The sequence below is a fragment of the Aquarana catesbeiana genome, linkage group LG07, assembly GCF_042186555.1.
Source record: "Aquarana catesbeiana isolate 2022-GZ linkage group LG07, ASM4218655v1, whole genome shotgun sequence".
In the NCBI taxonomy this organism is placed as follows: Eukaryota; Metazoa; Chordata; class Amphibia; order Anura; family Ranidae; genus Aquarana; species Aquarana catesbeiana.
The window spans coordinates 190,215,839-190,238,834 of record NC_133330.1 but is presented as its reverse complement, the minus strand read 5'-3'; the positions used below and the strand labels follow the sequence as shown (position 1 = coordinate 190,238,834).

Sequence of the window (22,996 nt, the reverse complement as noted above, 5' to 3'; positions counted from 1 at the left end):
GGCAGGGGGAGAGGGAGGGGGGAACCACCGAGCGGGGGCTACCCGATCGCGGGCACCGGGGGAAGGCCGCGAAACAGCCCTGTGGCTAGGAGAGGGGGACTGCCGAGGAGGGGCACGCCGAGAGCGGGCGGCCGAACCCTGGGAGCCACCCGAGCAGGGGAGGAATGGAGGGAAGGAGGAGGAGGGGGGCAGTAAGGGGCCGAGAAGGGAATGGGGCTGAGTCGTGAAGGCGGGCGGGCACGTCTGCGGGCCCTGTGGCTAACAATCTCAGGATGGGGAGCAGGGGAAGGGGCAGGGGAAGGCACCCCAGGGGACAGGAGGGCAAAGAGCCAGTCAGCCTGACCCCGGAGAGCCAGCTCACGGACCTTAGCCAGGAGGCGATCCGTGTCCATGGTTGGAGCCGCAAGGTCAGGTCCGAGCTCTTCCATGCTTCCGTCCGAAAAGGCCCAGAATCCCTTGGGGTGCCAAATTCTTGAGCTCAGGCCCAACCCCTGTCCCGTCCTGTACCAATCCCAAGTGACCTAATAGTCACCTTAACTCCTCCCTGGCCATGCCCCCATCAGTCAGGGCTCTCTTTCCCGAGGGGCTCAAGAGGCCTTCATAAGTGCAGTTCAAGCTGGTGAGGTGGCAAGCACAAGTAGTGTCCCGCTGCCACCATGAAAAAGACAAACACAGGCCCGTCTTGCCCATAATGCCCTTCCTGCTGCATTCGCCAATCCTAATTGGGAACCCACCACTTCTGCAGCACCCGTACTTCCCCCATTCACATCCCCAACCAAATGCAGTCGGCTGCATGAGAGGCATTTTCTTTATGTCCTCCCGAGTACCCCTACCCAACGAACCCCCCCCAAAAAAGATGTTGTGTCTGCAGCAAGCGCGGATATAGGCGTGACACCCGCTATTATTGTCCCTCCTGTCCTAACAATCCTGGTCTTTACATTGGTGAATGTTTTGAACGCTACCATACACTAGTTTAGTGTTAGTGTACAGCATTGCACAGACTAGGACACACTTTCACAGGGTCTCCCAAGATGCCATCGCATTTTGAGAGACCCGAACCTGGAACCGTTTACAGTTACAAAAGTTACAGTTACAAAAAAAAGTGTAAAAAAAAAACACAAAAAATATATAAAATAAATTTAAAAATAGTTGTGGTTTTATTGTTCTCTCTCTCTCTATTCTCTCTCTATTGCTCTGCTCTTTTTTACTGTATTCTATTCTGCAATGTTTTATTGTTATTATGTTTTATCATGTTTGCTTTTCAGGTATGCAATTTTTTTATACTTACCGTTTACTGTGTTTTTTTTATTAACCATTTTTTTGTCTTCAGGTACGCAATTCAGCTGCAGCGCGGATTTATTTATCTTGACAGCAACAGCGTTTGCTCCCATGATATATAAAGCCGTGACTCCAGCGGAGGGGATATATGCCGAAGCATGGGGGCAGCAGGGGCGGAGGAGCGATTTGCTCCTAGCTTTTGCGGGAGGATGCCCCCATGCTTCGGCATATATAAACGGTGCATGTATGCCCATCATTAGAAGTGGGCGGATGAAGGGAGGTATTCTAATGGTGGGCATCCCCACTGATCAATCTCTTTTTTTCGTTCAGCCCACAGGCTGCATGAAAAAAAAAAAAAAAGATTACAATATATGCCCAACAAGGACCAGCAATGTACTGGTATGTTGCTGGACTTTGAGTGGTTATACCAGAATGATGCCTGCAGGTTTAGGTATCATCTTGGTATCATTCTTTTCAGCCAGCGGTCGGCTTTCATGTAAAAGCAATCCTAGCAGCTAATTAGCCTCTAGACTGCTTTTACAAGCAGAGGGAGGGAATGCCCCCCCCCACTGTCTTCCATGTTTTTCTCTGGCTCTCCTCTCCCAACAGGGAACCTGAGAATGCAGCCGGTGATTCAGCCAGCTGACCATAGAGCTGATCAGAGACCAGAGTGGCTCCAAACATCTCTATGGCCTAAGAAACCAGAAGCTATGAGCATTTCATGACTTCGCCGGATGTAAACAGTGCCATTGCGAAATTGGGAAAGCATTTTATCACACCGATCTTGGTGTGGTCAGATGCTTTGAGAGCAGAGGAGAGATCTAGGGTCTAATAGACCCCAATTTTTTCAAAAAAGAGTACCTGTCACTACCTATTGCTATCATAGGGGATATTTACATTCCCTGAGATAACAATAAAAATGATTAAAAAAAATGAAAGGAACAGTTTAAAAATAAGATAAAAAAGCAAAAAAAAAAAAAAAAAAAAAAAAAAAGCACCCTTTTTTTTGCACAAAGTTGTCACTAAATAATATATTGCTCAAACATGCCATGGGAATATGTGACATTACACCCCAAAATACATTCTGTTGCTTCTCCTGAGTATGGGGATACCACATGTGTGAGACTTTTTGGGAGCCTAGCCGCGTATGGGACCCCAAATACCAAGCACTGCCTTCAGGCTTTCTAAGGGCGTAAATTTTTGTTTTCACTCTTCACTGCCTATCACAGTTTCGGAGGCCATGGAATGCCCAGGTGGCACAAACCCCCACCAAATGACCCTATTTTGGAAAGTAGACACCCCAAGCTATTTGCTGAGCGGTATAGTGAGTATTTTGCAGACCTCACTTTTTGTCACAAAGTTTTGAAAATAGAAAAAAAGAAAAAAAAACATTTTATTTTGTCTTTCTTCATTTTCAAAAACAAATAAGAGCTGCAAAATACTCACCATGCCTCTCAGCAAATAGCTTGGGGTGTCTACTTTCCAAAATTGGGTCATTTGGGGGGGGTTTGTGCAATATGGGCATTCCATGGCCTCCAAAACTGTGATAGGCAGTGAAGAGTGAAATCAAAAATGTACGCCCTTAGAAATCCTGAAGGCGGTGATTGGTTTTCGGAGCCCCGTACGCAGCTAGGCTCCCAAAAAGTCCCACATATGTGGTATCCCCGTACTCAGGAGAAGCAGATAAATGTATTTTAGGATGCAATTCCACATATGCCCATGGCCTGTGTGAGCAATATATCATTTAGTGACAACTTTGTGCAAAAAAAATAAAAATAAATAATTTGTCACTTTCCCGCAACTTGTGTCAAAATATAAAATATTCCATGGACTCAACATGCCTCTCAGCAAATAGCTTGGGGTGTCTACTTTCCAAAATGGGGTCATTTGGGGGGGTTTGTGCCATCTGGGCATTTTATGGCCTTCAAAACTGTGATAGGTAGTGAGGAGTGAAATCAAAAATTTACGCCCTTCGAAATCCTGAAGGCGGTGATTGGTTTTCAGGGCCCCGTACGCGGCTAGGCTCCCAAAAAGTCCCACACGTGGTATCCCCGTACTCAGGAAAAGCAGCTGAATGTATTTTGGGGTGCAATTTCACCTATGCCCATGGCCCGTGTGAGCAATATATCATTTAGTGACAACTTTTTGTATTTTTTTTTTTTTGTCATTATTCAATCACTTGGGACAAAAAAAAATTAATATTCAATGGGCTCAACATGCCTCTCAGCAATTTCCTTGGGGTGTCTACTTTCCAAAATGGGGTCATTTGGGGGGGTTTTGTACTGCCCTGCCATTTTAGCACCTCAAGAAATTACATAGGCAGTCATAAATTAAAGGCTGTGTAAATTCCAGAAAATGTACCCGTAAAATGTAGGCGCTATAACTTTTGCGCAAACCAATAACTATACACTTATTGACATTTGTTTTTTACCAAAGATATGTGGCCGAATACATTTTAGCCTAAATGTATGACTAAAATTGAGTTTATTGGATTTTTTTTATAACAAAAAGTAGAAAATATCTTTTTTTTTTCAAAATTTTCGGTCTTTTTCCGTTTATAGCGCAAAAAAAAAAAACGGCAGAGGTGATCAAATGCCATCAAAAGAAAGCTCTATTTGTGGGAAGAAAAGGACGCAAATTTCGTTTGGGTACAGTATTGCATGACCGCGCAATTAGCAGTCAAAGCGACGCAGTGCCAAATTGTAAAAAGTGCTCTGGTCAGGAAGGGGGTAAATCCTTCCGGGGCTGAAGTGGTTAAAGTGTATGTGCAATTGTTCACGATTATTTATTAACCAAAATTAACTTTGAACATGACATTATTTTAACTTGTCCAGATCTATCCTCTCAGGGCTTGTGCAAGGATTTTTGACACCCTAGGCGAAACCTCATTTTGCCGCTCCGCCCCTCACTGAGATTTTTGTGGCGCCTCTTTACCAATTTCTTCAGCCGTGGTCCACAGGTCTGCATCTGTGCCTCTGGACCCGGCCCGAAGACAAATAGTGGATTGCACCAGCTCGCTTCCTCGTGCCAGCCGTGGTCCACAGGCTAGGGCAGTATACAAACAGGTTAACTGTGTAACTGCCTGTCTGTACGAGCATACAGATACACTGACAATGCTTTACAGGCTGCTACTAAAAATAATAAATACACATTTTTGTACCTGCAAAAAGATCTGCATTTATAATTTTTTTTACAAAGTGGACTTGAACACCACACCTCAAATCACCCCAATTCCTTTATTTTCAGGTCTCAGATCACCACAATTCTTCCACCTTCACACCTCAGATCACCCCATCACTGTATTACCCTGAATGCCTGTTCCCCTTGGCACCCCCCCTCTGCACCTTTGTTCCCCTCAAACCCCCCACACACATCAGTTCCTCTCTGCAACCCCCCACACACATCTGTTCCCCCTCTGTACCCCCCTGCACATCTGTCCACCCCCACACACATATATGTACCCCCCCGCACGTCTGTCCCCCCCCCACATATCTCTTCCACCTTTGTACCCCCTTCCCCCACACATATCTGTACCCCCCTGCACCTCTGTCCCCCTCACACACATCTGTACCCCCCTGCACGTCTGTTCCCCCCCACACATATCAGTTCCCCCTCTGTACTCTTTGGACATCTGTTCCCCCCCTGCACATCTGCCTCCCCCACACACATCTGTAGCCCCCTGCACGCCTGTCACCCCCCCACATATCTGTTCCCCCTCTGTACTCCTCTGCACGTCTGTTCCCCCTCCCCCCACACACATAGCTGTTCCCCCCTGCACATCTGTCCACCCCCACACATATCTGTACCCACCACACGTCTGTCCCCCCCACATATCTCTTCCACCTTTGTACCCACTTGCACATCTGCTCCCCCTGCCCCCCACACATATCTGCACCCCCCTGCACGTCTGCCGCATCCACACACATATCTGCACCCCCCTGCACGTCTGCTCCCCCCACACACATATCTGTACCCCCCTGCACGTCTGCCCCCCCACACACATTTGTACCCCCCTGCACATCTGTTCCCCCTCCCTCCAACACACATATATCTGTGCCCCCCTGCACGTCTGTTCCCTTCCCACACACATATGTCAGTTCCCCCTCTGTACACAGTGCAATGAACTATAAACTTGACAGCAGGGGGAGCGGATATCGCGGCAAGCCTGGAGATACACATGCAGGGCTTCCATCTCATCCGCCCCAGCCGGTTCCAACGATCATGCAGCACTTCAGCGGGCTGCTCCTTATCCCGGCTCTCCTCTCCTCACTGCCGCTGCTAGGGTGGCACTGCAGGCTGGAGACGGAGCCGTCCGGGATGTCTTCACAGGCGCTACCACCCCCTAGTCTGGCGGATGGTGCCATAAGGCAGCATGTATTTAAAAAATGCCGGTCCTAGAGGTATTATAATAATCCGAATACCCAGCGAGTGGCTGGAGATCAGGATTTTGCCGCCCCCCCTACCTTGGCGCCCTAGGCAGCCGCCTGACCTGCCTATTGCTAGTGCCGGCCCTGTATCCTCTCAGACAATGGGTGCTACTTTCTGACACATGAATTATGCCGATGCGGACGAAGTCATTTTCTAACCTGACTTCTTTCCCAGTCTCCCTCTCCACACTTACCTCACATGCAGACATTACCCTTCCACTTACCTGACTGGGTCCTGGTCTCCACTCTTCTCTAGTATTGGTGCTGTACAGGAAGACAATCACTAGCACTGTATGCATATGAGCCCAGAAGCACTGTCAGGTAAGTATAAGGGAGGGGGTTCTACATATTAGGTTAGTGTTGAGACAGACAATGTGAATTTGGTTAAGCTAAAAAATCATTTTAGGTCTGCTATGAAACTTAAACTTTACAATAAGTATTGCTGTATCTGGAAACATTCCAATATTTGACAACTATATTAAACCTCTTACCCTCACAGGTAGGTATTGGTAGCCACTTTCCATCCATACATTTACTTTCATTTGAGCCAATGATGTGATAGCCATCTGCACATATGTACTTCACCGTGCTTCCAATATAATATTGGTCTTCTACAGATTGTGCACTGATCTCGCCATTGCGTATTTTTGGTGGATTCCTTGTGCATCTTTTTCTCTCTAAAAACACAAATGTCACCTCTTATTCAAAGTAGAAGCATTTTTTTTTCATTGAAAAGATAGCTTTGTGATTTAAGGACCAGTTCACATCATGAATCGCACAGGAACGTGATATGTATTCCTGTGTGATTCACGTACAATTTTGGTGCAGTGCAATTTAAGCTCATTCATTTGAATGGGCTGAAATCACACTGGACTGCAGCAAAATGCATGCACTACTTTATAAAAGGCACAGCAACTGGATCACGTTACTACAGTACCATGCGATCCGATGCAGGCAAACACATTGTTTTCAACATGCATTGGGGGTGTCATTAAGTTACCATGGACACTCGGTGCAGTGCATTTTGAATGCGGTGTGGAAAACATGCCCAGAACACAGGTTTCCCTCACAGTGTTTTTGCGTGAACCTGCCCTAAATGTCAATATAAGTGATGTAAACAAACAAACCCCCTTTAACGACTTCAGCTCTAGAAGGCTTTACCCCCTTCAAGACCAGACCATTTGTTGCTATTCAGCACTGTGCTATTTTAACTGCCAATTGCACGGTCATGCAACACTGTACCCAAACAAAATTTATATCATTTTTCCATCACAAATCAAGCTTTCTTTTGGTGGTATTCGATCACCATGTACATTTTGAAAAAAAAAAAAATCTATATATTTTTTACTTTCTATGGTATACAGTATATACTGGAATTTTAATATATATTTTTTACTAATAATGGCAGTGATTAGCGACTTATAAAGGGACTGCGTGCAATCTGACACTAACTGACGCTGGGGGGACTGACTGACATCCCCAATAACATTAATAAAGTGATCAGTGCCAATAATATAATGTACATAGTCACTATACTAATGACACTGGCTGGGAATTTATTAACGTTTAGGGGCAATCAAGGGGTTAACTGTGTGCCAACACAGGCTCTCTTCTCTCCTTCGCTCAGCCGATCAGAGGGTTCCGACCATAAATCATTGGCTGGGACCTGCTGATCAGCTTGTGCTTTAGCGAATGACAGCACAGCCAGGGCCGGCGTGCACCCCCCCACCCAGAAATGCAATTCACATATATTACATGATTCTGCACAACTGAGCCGCCCTGTAGCAGTAAAGCTACAGGAGGCGGTTGGCAAGTGGTTAACCAGTTCTCACCCACCCCAGTACATGGGGGGGGGTGGCACGGGCAGACTGGATCACGTACATGTAAATCAGCAGCTGATTGGCGCACAGCACACTGGACATAGTGAACTGGGACTCCCGGTACCCGCCCGCTCAAAGCTATGAGATCACAATGTAAACACAACTGTTATGAATGGGTTTTATTCATAACAGCTGCACTTAGTATTCTGATGCTGTGATTGGCTCATGGATCTGGTGAACAGATTACTGGGGGGGGCTGGGGAAGACTAGGCTGTCATGATGCACATTGCACCATGGTCCTCGGCTGTCATCGTGCATTGGTGCACCAATGACAAAGTCAGAGGTCGATGGTTTGTCCTAAAGAACGATTTTAGGGACTTGGGAGCTAAATTGAGGAAAAGGACCTCCAAGGAATACTACCGGTACATCGAGCCACACCAGAAAGGCAGAGGGAGATTAGGGAAATAAACAAGTGGCTGAAGAACTGGTGTAGTAAGGAGGGGTTTGGGTTCCTGAAGGACTGGACTGACTTCAGTCGGTCATCAGTACTATAGAAGGGAAAGACTGCACCTAAATGAGGAGGGTGCATATTTGCTGGGAGTAAAGATGGGCAAAAAGTTAGAGGGCTTTTTAAACTAGGCGACGGGGGGTCCAGAAGTAGAGATAGTCAGCGCAGTACATAGTCCAGAGGGTAGTATTGGGGGCATTAATGATAGGTTGACTAAAGCACATAAACCCAAGGTAAGTATAGCAACAAGTCCTAGTTGCAATCTCGGAACACCCAATAAGAGGATAGTATGTAACCGGTCTAAGCTACGTGGCATGTTCACCAATGCCAGGAGCCTGGCGGACAAGATGGGTGACCCAGAGATACTGTTGTACGAGGAGGATTTGGATTTTGTGGGAATTTCAGAGACCTGGTTCAACAGCTCTCGCGATTGTCTGGCAACCGTTCAAGGGTATACCCTTTATCGCAGGGATAGAGAGGGTAAAGGGGGGAGAGGCTTGTCTATGTATCAAGAATAATGTACAAGTGAATGTGAGAGATGACATCACTAAGGGAGCTAGGGAGGAGGTGGAATTCTTATAGGTAGAGCTCCAAAGGGATGAAGCTAATGGGGAAAAAGATACTGGGAGTATGCTATAGGCCCCCTAACTTGAGGGAGGAGGGGGAGATGGACCTCCTATCACAATTTGGATTAGCAGCAAGGATGGGAAGTGTTATCATAATGGGGAATTTTAATTATCCAGACAGACTGGGCGGAGGGAACCCCTCCCCCAAGGCACCCACCCCCCCATGTTGAGGGCATGCGGCTTGGTACGGCTCAGGAGGGGGGGGGCGCTCGCTCGTCCCCACCCCCTTTCCTGGCCGGCCGGGTTGCGTGCTTGGATAAGGGTCTGGTATGGATTTTGGGGGGACCCCCACGCCAATTTTTCGGCGTAGGGGGTTCCCCTTACAATCCATGCCAGACCTAAGGGCCTGGTATGCCCCCGGGGGGGGAACCCACGCCGTTTTTTTCATTTAAAATTTGGCGCGGTGTTCCCGCCTCAGGATTCATACCAGACAGCTGTCAGCACTGCCTGTCACTCATCGCGGAAGGAAAACAAAGTTTTCCTTTCCCGATGAGTGAGCCAGCGCGACATGCACAGTACCCTGTCGCCGAGAACCAGCGCGATGCTATCGCGCTGGAAACACAATCTCGTGGTCAGGTACTGTACTAATCACTGACCATAGGCGTGCGCACAGTGTGTGCTGGGCACACCCTAATCACCCCTTGCTGTGCTAATTCCCCCTGCTTTCTGTCTCCCCCCTGCAGTGCTGCCACCTTCCCTCCTCTCCTCTTAGGAGCGGGCAAAGGGCTGGTAAATATTTAATTAACTGGCCCCTTCCTTTTCTGAATGAACACAGTGAGTGATCTGTAATGATCACTTCTGTCTTCATTTTTAATTGAAGCATAGTAAACTATGTTTACTGCAGGCTGCAGAGAAAGGGACCAGGGAATCTCTGTCCTGTCTCTGTCTCAAAAGTGAGACATCAAGGGTCTGTTTAGATCCTTGATATTGCACCAACGCCCCATAACGGGGCTCCTAAAAAAAAAAAAAAAAAAAAAAAAAAAAAAATAATATTGTAAAAATAATTTTTAAAAAATTGTAAAAAACTACAAAAAATTATAAAAATAAAAAAAGCTACTGACACCATTCACTGCCCTACTGACACCAATCTTTGCTCTGCTGATATACAACATGTGTGTGCACACCAATGTTACAGACAATACAGACCTGATCATGGATGTAGAAATACGGGGCAATTTATGAAACGACGATCACAGGTCAATGGGCTTCAGTATAAATCACACAAATAGGAAACATAAGGGAAATACAAAGACACTGAATTTCAAAAGAGTCAACTTCCCTAAACTACAAACCTTGCTAGAAGGCATAAATTGGGATAAAATCTTAGCAACAAAGAACACGGAGGAGAGATGGGTTCCCTTTAGGAGCATATTAGGAGCATATTAAATGAGAGCATTAGCCAGTGCATCCCATTGGGTAATGCATTTAAAAGAGCAAACAAAAGTTGTGAATGGCTTAACTCCAATGTAAAAAAAAAAAAAGAGAGAAGGTCTTCAAAAAAATAAAAGGTTGAGGGATCAGCATTCAGACTTTATAAAGAATGCAACAAGAAATGTAAGGGTGCAATTAGGGCGGCTAAGATAGAACATGAAAAACACATAGCGGAGGAGAGCAAAAATATCCCAAGAAATTCTTTAAGAATGTAAACAGTAAAAAAGGGAGGACAGACCATATTGGCCCCATAAAGAATGAGGAAGGACGGTTCTCCCAGGGGAGCCAACCTGCCGCAGTATAACTGCGGCGGCTGGTCGGGAAGGGTTTAAAAAGGGCCCAAAATACATCCCTGGCAATTACAGACCAGTTATCCTAACATCAATAGTATTTGACACAGTTCCCTATAAACATTTACTGTACAAAATAAGGTCCATAGACCATAGCGTGAGTACATGGATTGAAAACTGGCTACCAGGGCGAGTTCAGAGGGTGGTGATAAATGGGGAATACTCGGAATAGTCAGGGGTGGGTAGTGGGGTCCCACAGGGTTCTATGCTGGAACCAATCCTATTTAATTAGTTCATAAAGACCTGGAGGATGGGGTAAACCGTTCAATCCCTGTATTTGCGGATGATACTAAGCTAAGCAGGGCTACAACTTCTCCGCAGGATGTGGAAACCTTGCAAGAAGATCTGAACAAATTAATAGGGTGGGCAACCACATGGCAAATGAGGTTTAAGGTAGAAAAATGTAAAACAATGCATTTCTCAGTTGTAGTAGAGAAGACCTCCGGCCCCGGCTGGAACACATAAACACATACGTTAGTCACAGCATAGTATATACAATACAATAGGGCGGGATGTTGCTGTCCTGAAAGACTTCTGGAAAACAAGTTACCGGTAAGTCTAACTTGGTTTTTCCCAAGGCGTCTTTCAGGACAGCACCTGAGAGGATAACAGAGACTTACCCCCTTAGGGCGGGACAACAGCTTGCAGGACCTTTCTGCCAAACGCCTGATCATTAGCAGATGTGAGGTCCAGCCTGTAATGTTTCACGAATGTGTGAAAACTTGACCAAGTTGCCGCCTTGCAGATTTGTTCAGGGGTGGCACCAGCTCTCTCTGCCCAAGTGGCCGCTAATGCTCTTGTTGAGTGTGCAGAAATTCCTGCAGGAGGAGACACGCCTGCATGCGAATAAGCCTCTGAAATGGCTAGCTTCAGCCACCTTGCTAAAGAGATTTTAGAAGCCTGGCAACCTTTCCTGTTGCCTGAAAATAACACAAACAGAGAATCTGAACGTCTAAAGAGCTTTGTCCTTTCCAGGTAACATAACAAAACTCTTCTAACATCCAACATGTGAAAACAAGTCTCCTTCTCCCCTACTGGGTTGGGGCAGAAGGTCGGAAGTACAATGTCCTGAACACGATTTTGTACTGAAGCTACCTTTGGTAAGAATTTCTGATCTGTTCTAAGTATAACCCTATCTGGGAAGATAGATAAATAGGGTTCCTTAACTGATAAAGCATTAAGCTCACTGATCCTGCGTGCAGAGACCATGGCAATCAGAAACACAGACTTAAAAGTGAGATATCTGAGTGGCGCTTCTTCCAAAGGTTCAAAGGGACTCCTTGTTAGAGCCTGGAGGACTATCGACAGATCCCATTTGGGAAACAACTTAAGTGGTGCTGGTCTGGATCTCGTAAGGGATCTGAAAAATCTGGTTACCAATGGATCTGAGGCCACAGATCTTTCTAGGAACACTGCTAGCGCAGCCACCTGTACCTTCAAGGTACTAACTGCTAGTCCCTTGTCAGCACCAACCTGTAAAAATTCCAGAATGGTAACAAGACTCCCTGGGTCCTGGTCAGATGAATTACACCACGTATTGTAAACCTTCCAGACCTTGGAATAGATATTTCTAGTCACCCTTTTCCTACTGGATAATAGCGTTGAGATTAACCGGTTGGAAAAACCTTTGCTCCTTAAGAGCTGCTCTTCAGATACCAAGCAGTGAGCGCCAAAGTGGCTACCTCTGGGTGATTTACTGGTCCCTGAAATAGTAAATCGTGCCTGAGGGGCAGATGCCAATAAGGCCTGACCGCCATTTTCAGAACGGTTGAAAACCAAGCCCTTCTTGGCCAAAAGGGCGTGATTAGGACAACCGGTACCGTTTCCCTTTGAATTTTTCTTAATACTAAGGGAATTAACTGAAATGGGGGGAAAGCGTAGCAGAGATGGAATCTCCATGGATACGCCAAGGCATCTGTTCCTAGTGACCCGTCGTGATTGCTTAGGGAAAAAAATTGCGGAACCAAGGCATTCTCCTTTGAGGCGAACAGGTCCACCTCTGGCAGCCCCCACTTCTCGACAATCATGGCGAAAACCTCTGGGTTCAGCGACCATTCTGCTTCCCGAATGGGGTTTCTGCTCAGGAAATCCGCCACTCCGTTCAGGGATCCCTTTAGATGGACTGCTGATAACGACAGCAAGTGTCCTTCTGCCCAACGGAGAATGCTCATGGCTAGTACTTGCAGCGATTTGCTCCTTGTACCTCCCTGCCTGTTTATGTAAGCCACTGCCGTGGCATTGTCTGTTAGTATTTGAACATGCTGGGCCTGAAGCCCCTGAGCAAATGACTTCAGAGCCAAGTCGATCGCCTTGAGCTCTCTCCAGTTTGAGGACTTGGTCGCCTCTTTCCTGGACCAGTTTCCTTGAGTGAAACCTTTTTCTAGGTGGGCTCCCCAACCCCAGGAACTGGCATCGGTTGTCAGCCTTTTTTCGATTGGAAAGGCCCAGACTAACCCCTCCGATAGGATATCCTGCCTTTTCCACCACCATAGTGACCTCTTCACTTGGGTTGGAACTCTTACCTCTGAGTCTAGGGATTCTAAATTGTGATCCCAAGATCTCAGAAGAAAAGCCTGCAGATGTCTGAAGTGTAGTCTTGCCCACTGAACAGCTGGCATTGATGAAGTCAGAACCCCCAGGGCTGACATGACCAATCTTACCGTCAGCTGCTGGTTGGTCTGCAAAAAAGACACTGTATCCTGGATTTTTCCTTTCTTCTCTGAAGGAAGAAAAATTTTTTGGCTTACCGAATTTATTATATACCCTAGAAACCGAATCTCCTGAGATGGTTCCAGGGAAGATTTTTGGAGATTTAGGATCCAACCTAGAGACTCCAAATGGCTGCATGCTCTGCTTAAATTGCTCCTCAACTCCTCTCTTGAGGGGGCGAAAAATAGCAGATCGTCTAAGTAAGGAATTACTGCGATTCCCTGAAGACGCAGCGGAGCTAGGGCCTCTGCCATTACTTTGGTAAAAATTCGGGGTGCGGATGATAGCTCGAAGGGTAGGGCTCTGAATTGCAGATGCTGAATTCTGCCTTCCAACCTTACCGCCAACCTGAGAAACCCCTGGGACTGGGATGAGATTGGAATATGCAGGTATGCATCTTTTAGATCCACTGACGCCATGAAACAACCTGGAGTCAGAATATTTCTGGCGGTGAAAATTGAGTCCATCCTGAACCTTCTGTATTTGATGGCTCTGTTTAGTGGCTTTAAATTTAGAATTAAACGAAATCTTCCTGTTGGTTTTTTTACCAGGAAGACATGTGAATAGAAGCCCTCGTGCCATTCCTCTGGTGGCACTGGGATTACTACACCCTGTTGCATTAGTTCCTCCAGAGAGGATTTCATGGCCAGGGCCCTCATTGGATCTCGGGGAGCATTTGTTACCAGAAACCTTCTTGGGGGGCTTCTGGAGAACTCGAGAGTATAACCCTGCGAGAGAGTGGTCAGAATAAACTGATTTGTAGTTATCACTGACCACTGCGGAAGAAACTCTCGTAATCTTCCGCCGACCCGCAGAGATGAGTCATTGTGAGTTTTCGGCCTGTGAAGGAGGACGGAAGAGAATTCCACCTTTGCCCTTCGCCTTTTGCGCAGACCAATTTTTCCTCCTGCCCTGAAACTTACTTTCCTGCTGTTGCTGCTGAGTTTTTTGAGGTCGAAAAAGACGTTTTGGGGTCTGCTTTTTCTTTTTGACCGGAAAGGACTTCTTCTTATCGGCAGTTCTGTCTAGGATATTATCTAGATCTGGGCCAAAAAGAAGGTCACCTGAAAAGGGGATACCACAAAGTTTACTCTTTGAAGCTGTATCACCTGGCCAGGTTTTTAGCCATAAAGCTCTTCTCGCAGCATTTGCTAAAGCTGCAGACCTAGCTGACATTTTGATAGCTTCAGCCGAAGCATCAGCAATATAAGCAACCGCAGAAATCAGGGTAGGAAAGGAATCTAAGATCTCCTGCTTGGGGGAATCTGCCACTATATGAGATCTAAGTTGGTTCACCCAGTATTCCAGATTCCTGGCTACACAGGTTGTGGCCATTGCTGGTTTTAAATTGCTCATGATTGATTGCCATGATCTTTTGAGCAAAAGATCCATGCGTTTGTCCATTGGATCCCTTAGAACACCCATGTCTTCAAAAGACAGGTCTGTGGATCTTGAGACCTGTGAAAAGGCCGCATCCAACCTGGGCACCTTATTCCACACCGCAGAAGGGTCCTCCTCAAAAGGGAAGCGCCTTTTGTGGGCTCTGGAAAAAAAGGGCTTTTTCTCTGGATCTTGCCATTCTTTAGTAATGGCGTCAGAAATGACCGAATGAACTGGAAATGTTCGCCCCTTAGGCTCATTTAACCCTGCATACATGCGGTCATGAAGAGATAACTCCTTCTTTTCCTCACTTAAGCCAAGTGTAACATGGATAGCCTTAAGGAGTCCGTCTACCTCCTCTAGGGAAAGCTTAAATTTGGAAGGAGCCACCTCCGCTTCCTCACCCTCCTCCTCCGAATCTTTAACGGAAGGAGTAGGGGACTGCTCTTCCCTGATAGGGGGGCCTTCAGGTAAAACTTCTACCATGGGGAAAGAAATAGAACCCTGGGAAGCCTCAGAAGTGGATGGCTGACTAACAGCTGGATTAACTAAAGAGTCACGAAAAGTCTGAATCGTGGCGTATAGTTCCTTCTTTACAGAGGCAACCAGATCATCACAAACCGAAGCTGATTCCTCCTTAACTAAAGAAGTGATGCATGTACTGCATAAGACTTTTTTCCAATTTTCTCCCATTTTGGCCCTGCAAGAAGGACATCTCTTTTTTGGGTCAGAGCTTTTAGCCTGTGAGAGAAAAAACAAAAAAGGGAAAAAAACCAGGGGACCTTTTAGTGAGACCCGGTCTCAGCTACACAAGAATCACCCACAGGTGCACTAAGAAGAAACCAGTCAGCCTCCAGTGCCCAGACAGGCCCCTTGCCACTAGGGGGTAAGAAAAAAGAAAATAGAAAATAGACCAAACCCAGGAAAAGGAAGAAAGGCAGACTTAAACTGCTGCTCCTACCTGAGCTTTCCTGGCGCCTGTGCCTGTCCCCACCACTGCAGACGCTGAGTCCTCCATCTCTGGTGTGCAGCTCTCCACCTGTGGCTTCATATGCCGCTTCCGGACTCCCATAGTGCATCTGCACCGGACCGGAAGCGGAAGTAGGCGCCAGTTCCTGTCCTCCCTCCTCCCCTCTCGCATCCACGCCAGAAATGACGCTTCTGCTGACCCAGTGACCCGCCTTGTCACTTCCGCCGCGCCTGCCGGCCAAAAAAACATGGCGGCGGCGCACGCGCACCGCCGCTCCTATGACCGCGCGGATCACCGGGTCTACGGCTCTCCCCGAGCACCAGGAGGGGAAGAGGAGCCCGATTGCTACCGCTGCCAAGGCTTGGGTAGGCCGGGAGGACAGCGGGTCTCCAAAAGGAGGAAAAAATGAAAAGGAAGCCCTGTCTCCCAGGCATCTGAGAGACCTTGACTCCCCTTCAAAAAGATGTTCCCTCCGGGCCGGAGGAAACACAAAAACTGAGGTATGGTAGGGAGGCGCCTCCCTTTAAAGTTTGGAGGAAGAAGGTGTTTCCTGTTTCCGGTGGGTGGAGTCGCTATCTCTCAGGTGCTGTCCTGAAAGACGCCTTGGGAAAATATGAATTATGAATGCAATCTATACACTAGGGGGAAAACCTCTGGGGTGATCTAGGATGGAAAAGGATCTGGGGGTCCTAGTAGATGATAGGCTCAGCAATGGCATGCAATGCCAAGCTGCTGCTAACAAAGCAAACAGAATATTGGCATGCATTAAAAAAGGGATTAACTCCAGGGATAAAGCGATAATTCTCCCACTCTACAGGACACTGGTCCGGCCGCACCTGGAGTATGCTGTCCAGTTCTGGGCACCAGTCCTCAGAAAGGATGTACTGGAAATGGAGCGAGTACAAAGAAGGGCAACAAAGCTAATAAAGGGTCTGGAGGATATTAGTTATGAAGAAAAGCACTGAACTTATTCTCTCTGGAGAAGAGAAGTTTGAGAGGGGATATGATTTCAATTTACAAATACCATACAGGTGACCCCACAATAGGGATAGAACTTTTTCGCGGAAGGGAGTTTAACAAGACACGTGGCCACTCATTTAAATTAGAAGAAAAGTGGTTTAACCTTAAACTATGTAGAGGGTTCTTTACTGTAAGAGAGGCAAGGATGTGGAATTCCCTTCCACAGACGGAGGTCTCAGCGGGGGGCATCGATAGTTTCAAAAAACTATTAGATAAGCACCTGAACGCCAACAACATACAGTGTTATACAACGTAATACTGACATATAAACACATGCATAGTTTGGACTTGTGTCTTTTTTCAACCTCACCTACTATGTAACTATGTAACGATATAACTTCCACACAAACCAATTTATATACACTTATGAAACATATGAAACATATGAAAGACAGGAGTGGGGGATTGTACCCAGTCCACTGCTTCTCCCTGTGCTCTAACAGCGTGCCTTAGTTGTAGGTAATAGAACAACATGTTGGATGGTAGTGCATATTTTGACTGTAGGTCACTGAAAGAAAGCAGAGTCCCATTATGGAAAACATGTCTTAGGTGAGTTATTCCCATTGGGCGCCACTGGGGCCCCTGTTGGATTTTGGCCAGTTCTGTATATGTTTTGTTTCCCCAGAGTGGGCTATAGGCTGTATACACCGTTACGTTCTGTAGTTTAGCCTTGTTCCACACCTTCTGAAAGATTGTGTAAGTAGGCATTTGTTTGTTAGGCCTTTGAAACTGCTGAGCTTCTAGGCCCTCGGGTATCGACTCCACCCCCGAGCCAATCAGCATAAGTTTAGCCGAAGAGCTTGCAGGACCGGGAGCCATATCACCTATCAAGTGCGGCAACTGTGTAGCCAAGTAGTATATCCAAGGGTTAGGGAGAGCAAGACCCCCCCTCCCTCCTTTGGGTACTGCAGCTGCTCTAATTTAATCCTGGGGGGCTTGGTGTGCCATAGCAATAGCCTAAATAGGGAGTTGACCACTCTGAATATTTTCAGTGTAATAACTACCGGCGTGTTGTGTAGCATGTACAGGAACTGTGGCATTAGGAACATCTTAATAAGGTTTGTCCTTCCTGACAAACATTTTGAGTTTGCCGGGACATTTCGAGTTTGTTCCATATGTTTATTTTGTCTCTAAAGTGAGTCAATAAAGGGTATATATTCAGTTTACAGAACTCAGTCAGTTTGGCGGAAATATGTATGCCTAAGTATTTAAAGAAGGTCACTATGGGCACCGGACAAGAAAGCCCTGTGCCCAGCCCAAGGGTCCCATCCAGAAACATCAAAGCTGACTTGGACCAAATAAAGGTAAGGGCTGAATAATGTCTGAAATCAGTGATAAGGGACATTACATGAGCCAATGAATCATCCACATCTTCTAAAAAGAGGAGCATATCATCGGCGTAGAGCATTATTTTCTCATGCAATTCACCGTAGCGGAATCCCTTGATCTGGGGGCAATTCCTCACCTGTGCCATGAGAGGCTCAATGGCCAGTGCAAAACGCAGGGGAGACAGACAGGGGGCAACCCTGCCTAGTCCCCCTGCCCAGTGCAAAGGCATGTGACCTTCTATCTGACATGCGTATGGCAGCCTGTGGTGTCATATAATAGCCTCACCCATGTAATAAACCTGGGCTCAAACCCAAACTTAGCTAATGCAGCCCACAGACACCACCAGCCAACATTGTCAAAAAGAGACAACAGTGCGCATCTGATGAGGTCTGCATGTTTAAATAGAGTCGTCTGAGGTTGGTCGCAGTGGACATCATGGCATGAAGCCTGCCTGGTCCAGGTGGATGATGGACAAAATAACCTTGTTAACCCTCATGGCCAGTACCTTGGCTAGAATTTTTACGTCGCTTTGCAATAGCGATATAGGCCTATAAGAGCTTGGATCTACAAGGGGCTTTACCAGGTTTGAGTAGTAATATTATGTTTACCCGTGTCATGGTTATAGGTAGCCGTCCTGATTTAAATGATGAGTTAAAATCTTCAAGTAACTTAGGTAAAATCTCCATATTGGGTGTAAACCTCCATAGGGATCCTATCATTCCCCGAAGCCTTACAGGTAGAAAAGCAGGCAGCAGCCTCTTTCAACTCATCCAGCGTAAATGGAGTTTCCAGCTCCACACGCGCTTGACGGTTCAGAGCCGGCAGGGACACAGTGCCTAGATAGTTTTGCAGTGCCTCGTCTGTGTAGTTATCACAAGGTTTGTATAAGTCAGCATAGAAAGAAGCTAGTTCAGTGATAATTAGCTCAGGGTCATTCACCAATCCTCCCAGAGAGCTGGAAATTGCTCCTATGGCTGGAGATGATTGTTGAGACCTGGCAATTCTAGCCAGCAATCAGCCGTTTTTTTTACCTTCCTCATAAAATGCTTCTGTGGTAAAGAACCGTTTACGTTCTGCGGCGGAGGATCTCAAACGGTCCAGGGAGTCCTGGCCAGAGATCCATGCCTCCCTTGCAGATTCTGACGGATCCATGACATATGCAAGCTCAAGCTGTCTCACCTGGTCTTCCAGCCGCACCAATAGAGCTGATGAGTTGTATTTTATGGCTGCTATTTCAGCTATGAAGGTGCCCCTAAGGCATTATTTGAAGGCATCTCATCTCAGTGTTACATCTGTATGAAAGCGGTTATTATAAAAGTATTGTTCTATTTGTTTCACCACTCGTTCATGTGAGGTAAAAAGTTTTAGCCAAAAGGCATTCAGCTTCCAGGGGGCTCTGGGCAGGGAAGCAGCTGGATGGGTAGTTAGTGTGCAGCCAGTGGGGAGTGATCTGATACCCCCCTGGGAAAATATTCCACCCTGGTGACCATGTTTAGAATTTGCAGGGATCCTATGCAGGGGTCAATGCAGGAGAGCGACCTATGTGTTTTAGAGAAGCATGTGAACTGTTTGGTTGCTGGATGCTTTTCTCTCCACACATCAGTCCAGCCCACCTCCTGTGGCAGCCAGCTCAAAATGGTGCCTCTGCCGCCCATTGGGGGCTGAGCTGAGGGTGTCTATTCAGTATGGGATCAAGGTATCCATTAAAGTGTCCCATGATCATGATGGGGACATCAGGTTTATCGACCATGTAAGACAGGAGAAGTTGCAATATCTCTCTAGAAAATGGGGGGGGGGGATGTACACAAAAGCAAGTATCACAGTTAAACAATCTGCAGAATAAAAATATATATCGACCCAGAGGGTCTATGGCGGAGTCCAATTCCTGGTAGGCCAAGGACTTGTGTACCAGTGCATTCATCCCCACGGGGGTATGCAGAGTGAGTGGAGTGGTATGCCTTGCCTACTCAGGAGTATTGTAGGAAACCAACTGTCTTTTGTAAGAGGAGTCTCCTGTAAGCTCACTATGGCTGGATGAAACTTCAAGCATGAGCTGATCATAGTATGTTTTAACGGGTCATGGACACCTTGGACGTTTCAAGTCACTATCGGGGTGGTAGCCATGGTAAATAGGGTAGTGCACCCGGGGTTTAGAGGCCGTTCTGCCTCACTCCCGGGTGTAAGAGAGTCACCTGTTTTGCCGTAGGCTCTTAGTTCTTTCAGATGGCAGACATTCACAGCTTGGCACGACAGCTTGTTCCACTGGTAGAAGCAATAAAGTGTGGGTTTCAGAGCAAAGAGCAACAGTGCAATACAAGTATAAAGAACAGTCCTGAACTGGTCTGTCGGGTATGTACTGCATACATGCATGAGGCAAGGGCAGACCGCCTCTTTTCACCCTCACGCCAAGAATTGTTCAGTAAACTCGTGCCAACCGGGCACCCATAAACACGTCCCCTCAACTGGGACATAGTAGAGTTTTGTGAACACTTGTGGGTACAACTCACCCACAGTGGCTTAGGTTGTAACTTGATGTATTGAGTCACGTCAAAGCTAATTCCAAATGCTAGTTTAGATGAAATATGCTTTGTCCCGTTCTGTAAATAGTAGACTTAGTGTCTGCAGGTAACATAACGACCACGTCAAACTCGTATTCCAGACATCAGTCCCATGTCGGCCTCACGATGTTGCCTGAGGTCCTGTTCATTGTGATCCAGCTATGCAGCTGCATCCGAAGCTGATTAAAAAAAAGTTGACTGCCCCCCAGCAGTGATGCGTAGTTTGGCCGGATACAGCATCGCGTAGGTTACTTGAATTTTCTGCAAGAGCTTCTTCACCTCAGAAAATTTGGCTCTTTTCCGTTGCACCTCTGCCGAAAATTCAGGATAAAATGAAACTTTAGTCCCATTGAAATGTACAGAGCCTCTCTCCCTGGCCAGTCTGAGTATGATCTCACGATCTTTATAATTCAAGAGACTGGCCAACATGGATCTTGGTGGGTTGCCAGGAGGAAGGGGTCGAGTCGGCGTGCGGTGTGCCTACTCCACTGCCAACAGTGACGTGAAGGACTCCTTGCTGAATATGTCTTGAAGCCACGTTTCTGTGAAAGCCATGGGGTCCCGGCCCTCCACCTTCTCTGGGAGCCCCACAATGCAGACATTGTTCCATCTTAGACGGTTCTCAGTGTCATCTGTCTTAGCATTGGCCTGTGCTGCTTGCTGTAATGTGGTCCTGGCGTCCCTGGTAGGTGGGGGTAATAGGTCCTCCACCTCACTGATTCTGCCCTCCACAGCCGTGGTTCTCTCCCTGATCTTTTGGAGATCTTGTCTCATAAGGGACACTGTTTCAGTGAGGCCCCCACATTGCTCTTTCAGTCCATCTACAGAAGCCATACATCTCTGTACTGCTCTCTAAAGACAGTGTGTCATCTAAATCAGGAGCGCCATGCTGTCTATTAGGCTCATGAGCAGGGGTCTGTAGCGGTGGGGGAAGTGAGCAGTTCATCCCTTGCAGTTTTTGTGTGTAATAGAGCATGCCTCTAGGCTCCTCCTTCCCCTGCTGTTTCTGTGTCTTTTGAGACTTACCACCTGTCTCCAGTGCTTTATCGGCGCCACGCGCCGTTCTCTGAGGCTGAGGAAAGCCGGCGCCATCTTGGCCCTCCATGGCTGCCGCGGCATCTTTTTCACCTTTTCGGGTCATCATGGGCCCCACAGAGTGCTGACTTCTCCCCTGTGGCTCCTCGAGTGGTTCGGCTGGCAATCTGGGTTCATTTCAATACGAATCAGTGGCGGGAGAAGGATTGGTGAAGGATCAGTAGCGGGTGCTCCATGATGTGCGACCGCTCACATGCCTGTTCTGGCCACGCCCCAATTTGATTTTATTGAACACAGATCATAATGCAGGGGTAGGCAACCTTTCAGAGGTTGAGATCTACCTGGACCAAATGAAGGAAAGCAAAGATCCCCCAATGCACTGTCCTCTCCCCCTTTACAGCACCCCACACTATAGTGACCTCAGCCCCTTCCCCCTCAGTAGTGTCCTGTACCCCCCAATGCTGTGTCCTCTGCCCCCTTCACATCACTCCCCCACTGTAGTGTTCTCTACCCCTCCCCCCCGTAAAGCAGCCTCCCCATCCCCCAAATCAGTGTCCTCTGGCCATTTCTCATCCCACCCCCTACCATTGTAGTGTCCTCTGTCCCCTCTCCAACAGTATCTCCTCTGTCCCCTTCACATCATCCCCCTGCCTCATACACAGTGCCATGTAAGTAGCACTTCCTACCTGCCAGCATGTGTTAAACAGAGCAGAGATCAGGAGACAGCATAATGCTGGGTGTAAGGCGGGTGCTACCAAAGTTCAAAATAACAAACTGGTGTTTGCTAGGACTGCCTAGCAACCTATCACTGGGGCAGTTTCTGCCCCCAACCTCCATCCAGCACTATGCTGCCTCCAGTTTCCCACCCTGCAGTCAACATGAGAAAGGTGGAGGCTGGGGGGAGGCAGAGCTGTATTCACAATCCACCTGTTGCCACCCCACGGTCAACTGGTAAATCGCGATCAACAGCTTGCTGACCCCGTCCTAATGGGAGTGTTGATTGCCACTTTAAGTGAGTTTCTAGAAGGCTTCAGCAGGCTTTCAACAAGCCTAAAGAAGTGCTGAAGCCTGCTAGCAGCTTGTTTAAAGTGGCAATCAACATTCCCATTAGGATTTGTGTTCAACATATGCAAACTAGAACTGATGGTACTTTAAAAGCAACCATAAACAAACAGAGGGTGGACCAGCCTAGTGCATTTTTAGATATGCTTTATTAATAAAATTAAAAGAACAAATCCAGGTGCTGAACAACAGGGTTCTTGCATATCATCTTAACACATCACAATGAGAAATGGTACTTTAAAAGCTTCAACAAAGCTTGCTGAAAGCTCTCCAAATGTTTTGTCAAAGCTTGCTGTTCAGTGTTCACACTGCTCTTATACAAGCTGAAGCCCGTGTGAAACAGGTCTTAAGGTCTAATTATAGAGCATTACCATTAAAATCTATGGAGGCGACTGACAAGCATCAATGCCTCATGAAAGCGACATGCTGCTTAATTTTTAACATGACACAACGCTAACTGCTTCTGTGTGAACAGCACTGTGTGGTGCCATTG

The 22,996-nt window shown here is 47.0% G+C and overlaps 1 protein-coding gene across 5 annotated transcripts in view; it reads right to left on the bottom strand.

Annotated features, from left to right (window-relative positions):
• The window catches only part of LOC141103386 (coagulation factor XIII B chain-like), a 1,015,098-nt gene that overhangs the window by 298,693 nt on the left and 693,409 nt on the right, over positions 1-22,996 (bottom strand). For all 5 annotated transcript variants that reach the window (XM_073592904.1, XM_073592906.1, XM_073592905.1 and 2 more), the window contains one exon: positions 6,197-6,382. In XM_073592904.1, coding sequence (XP_073449005.1) covers positions 6,197-6,382 — 186 coding nt within the window. The remainder of the gene's footprint in view (positions 1-6,196; positions 6,383-22,996) is intronic.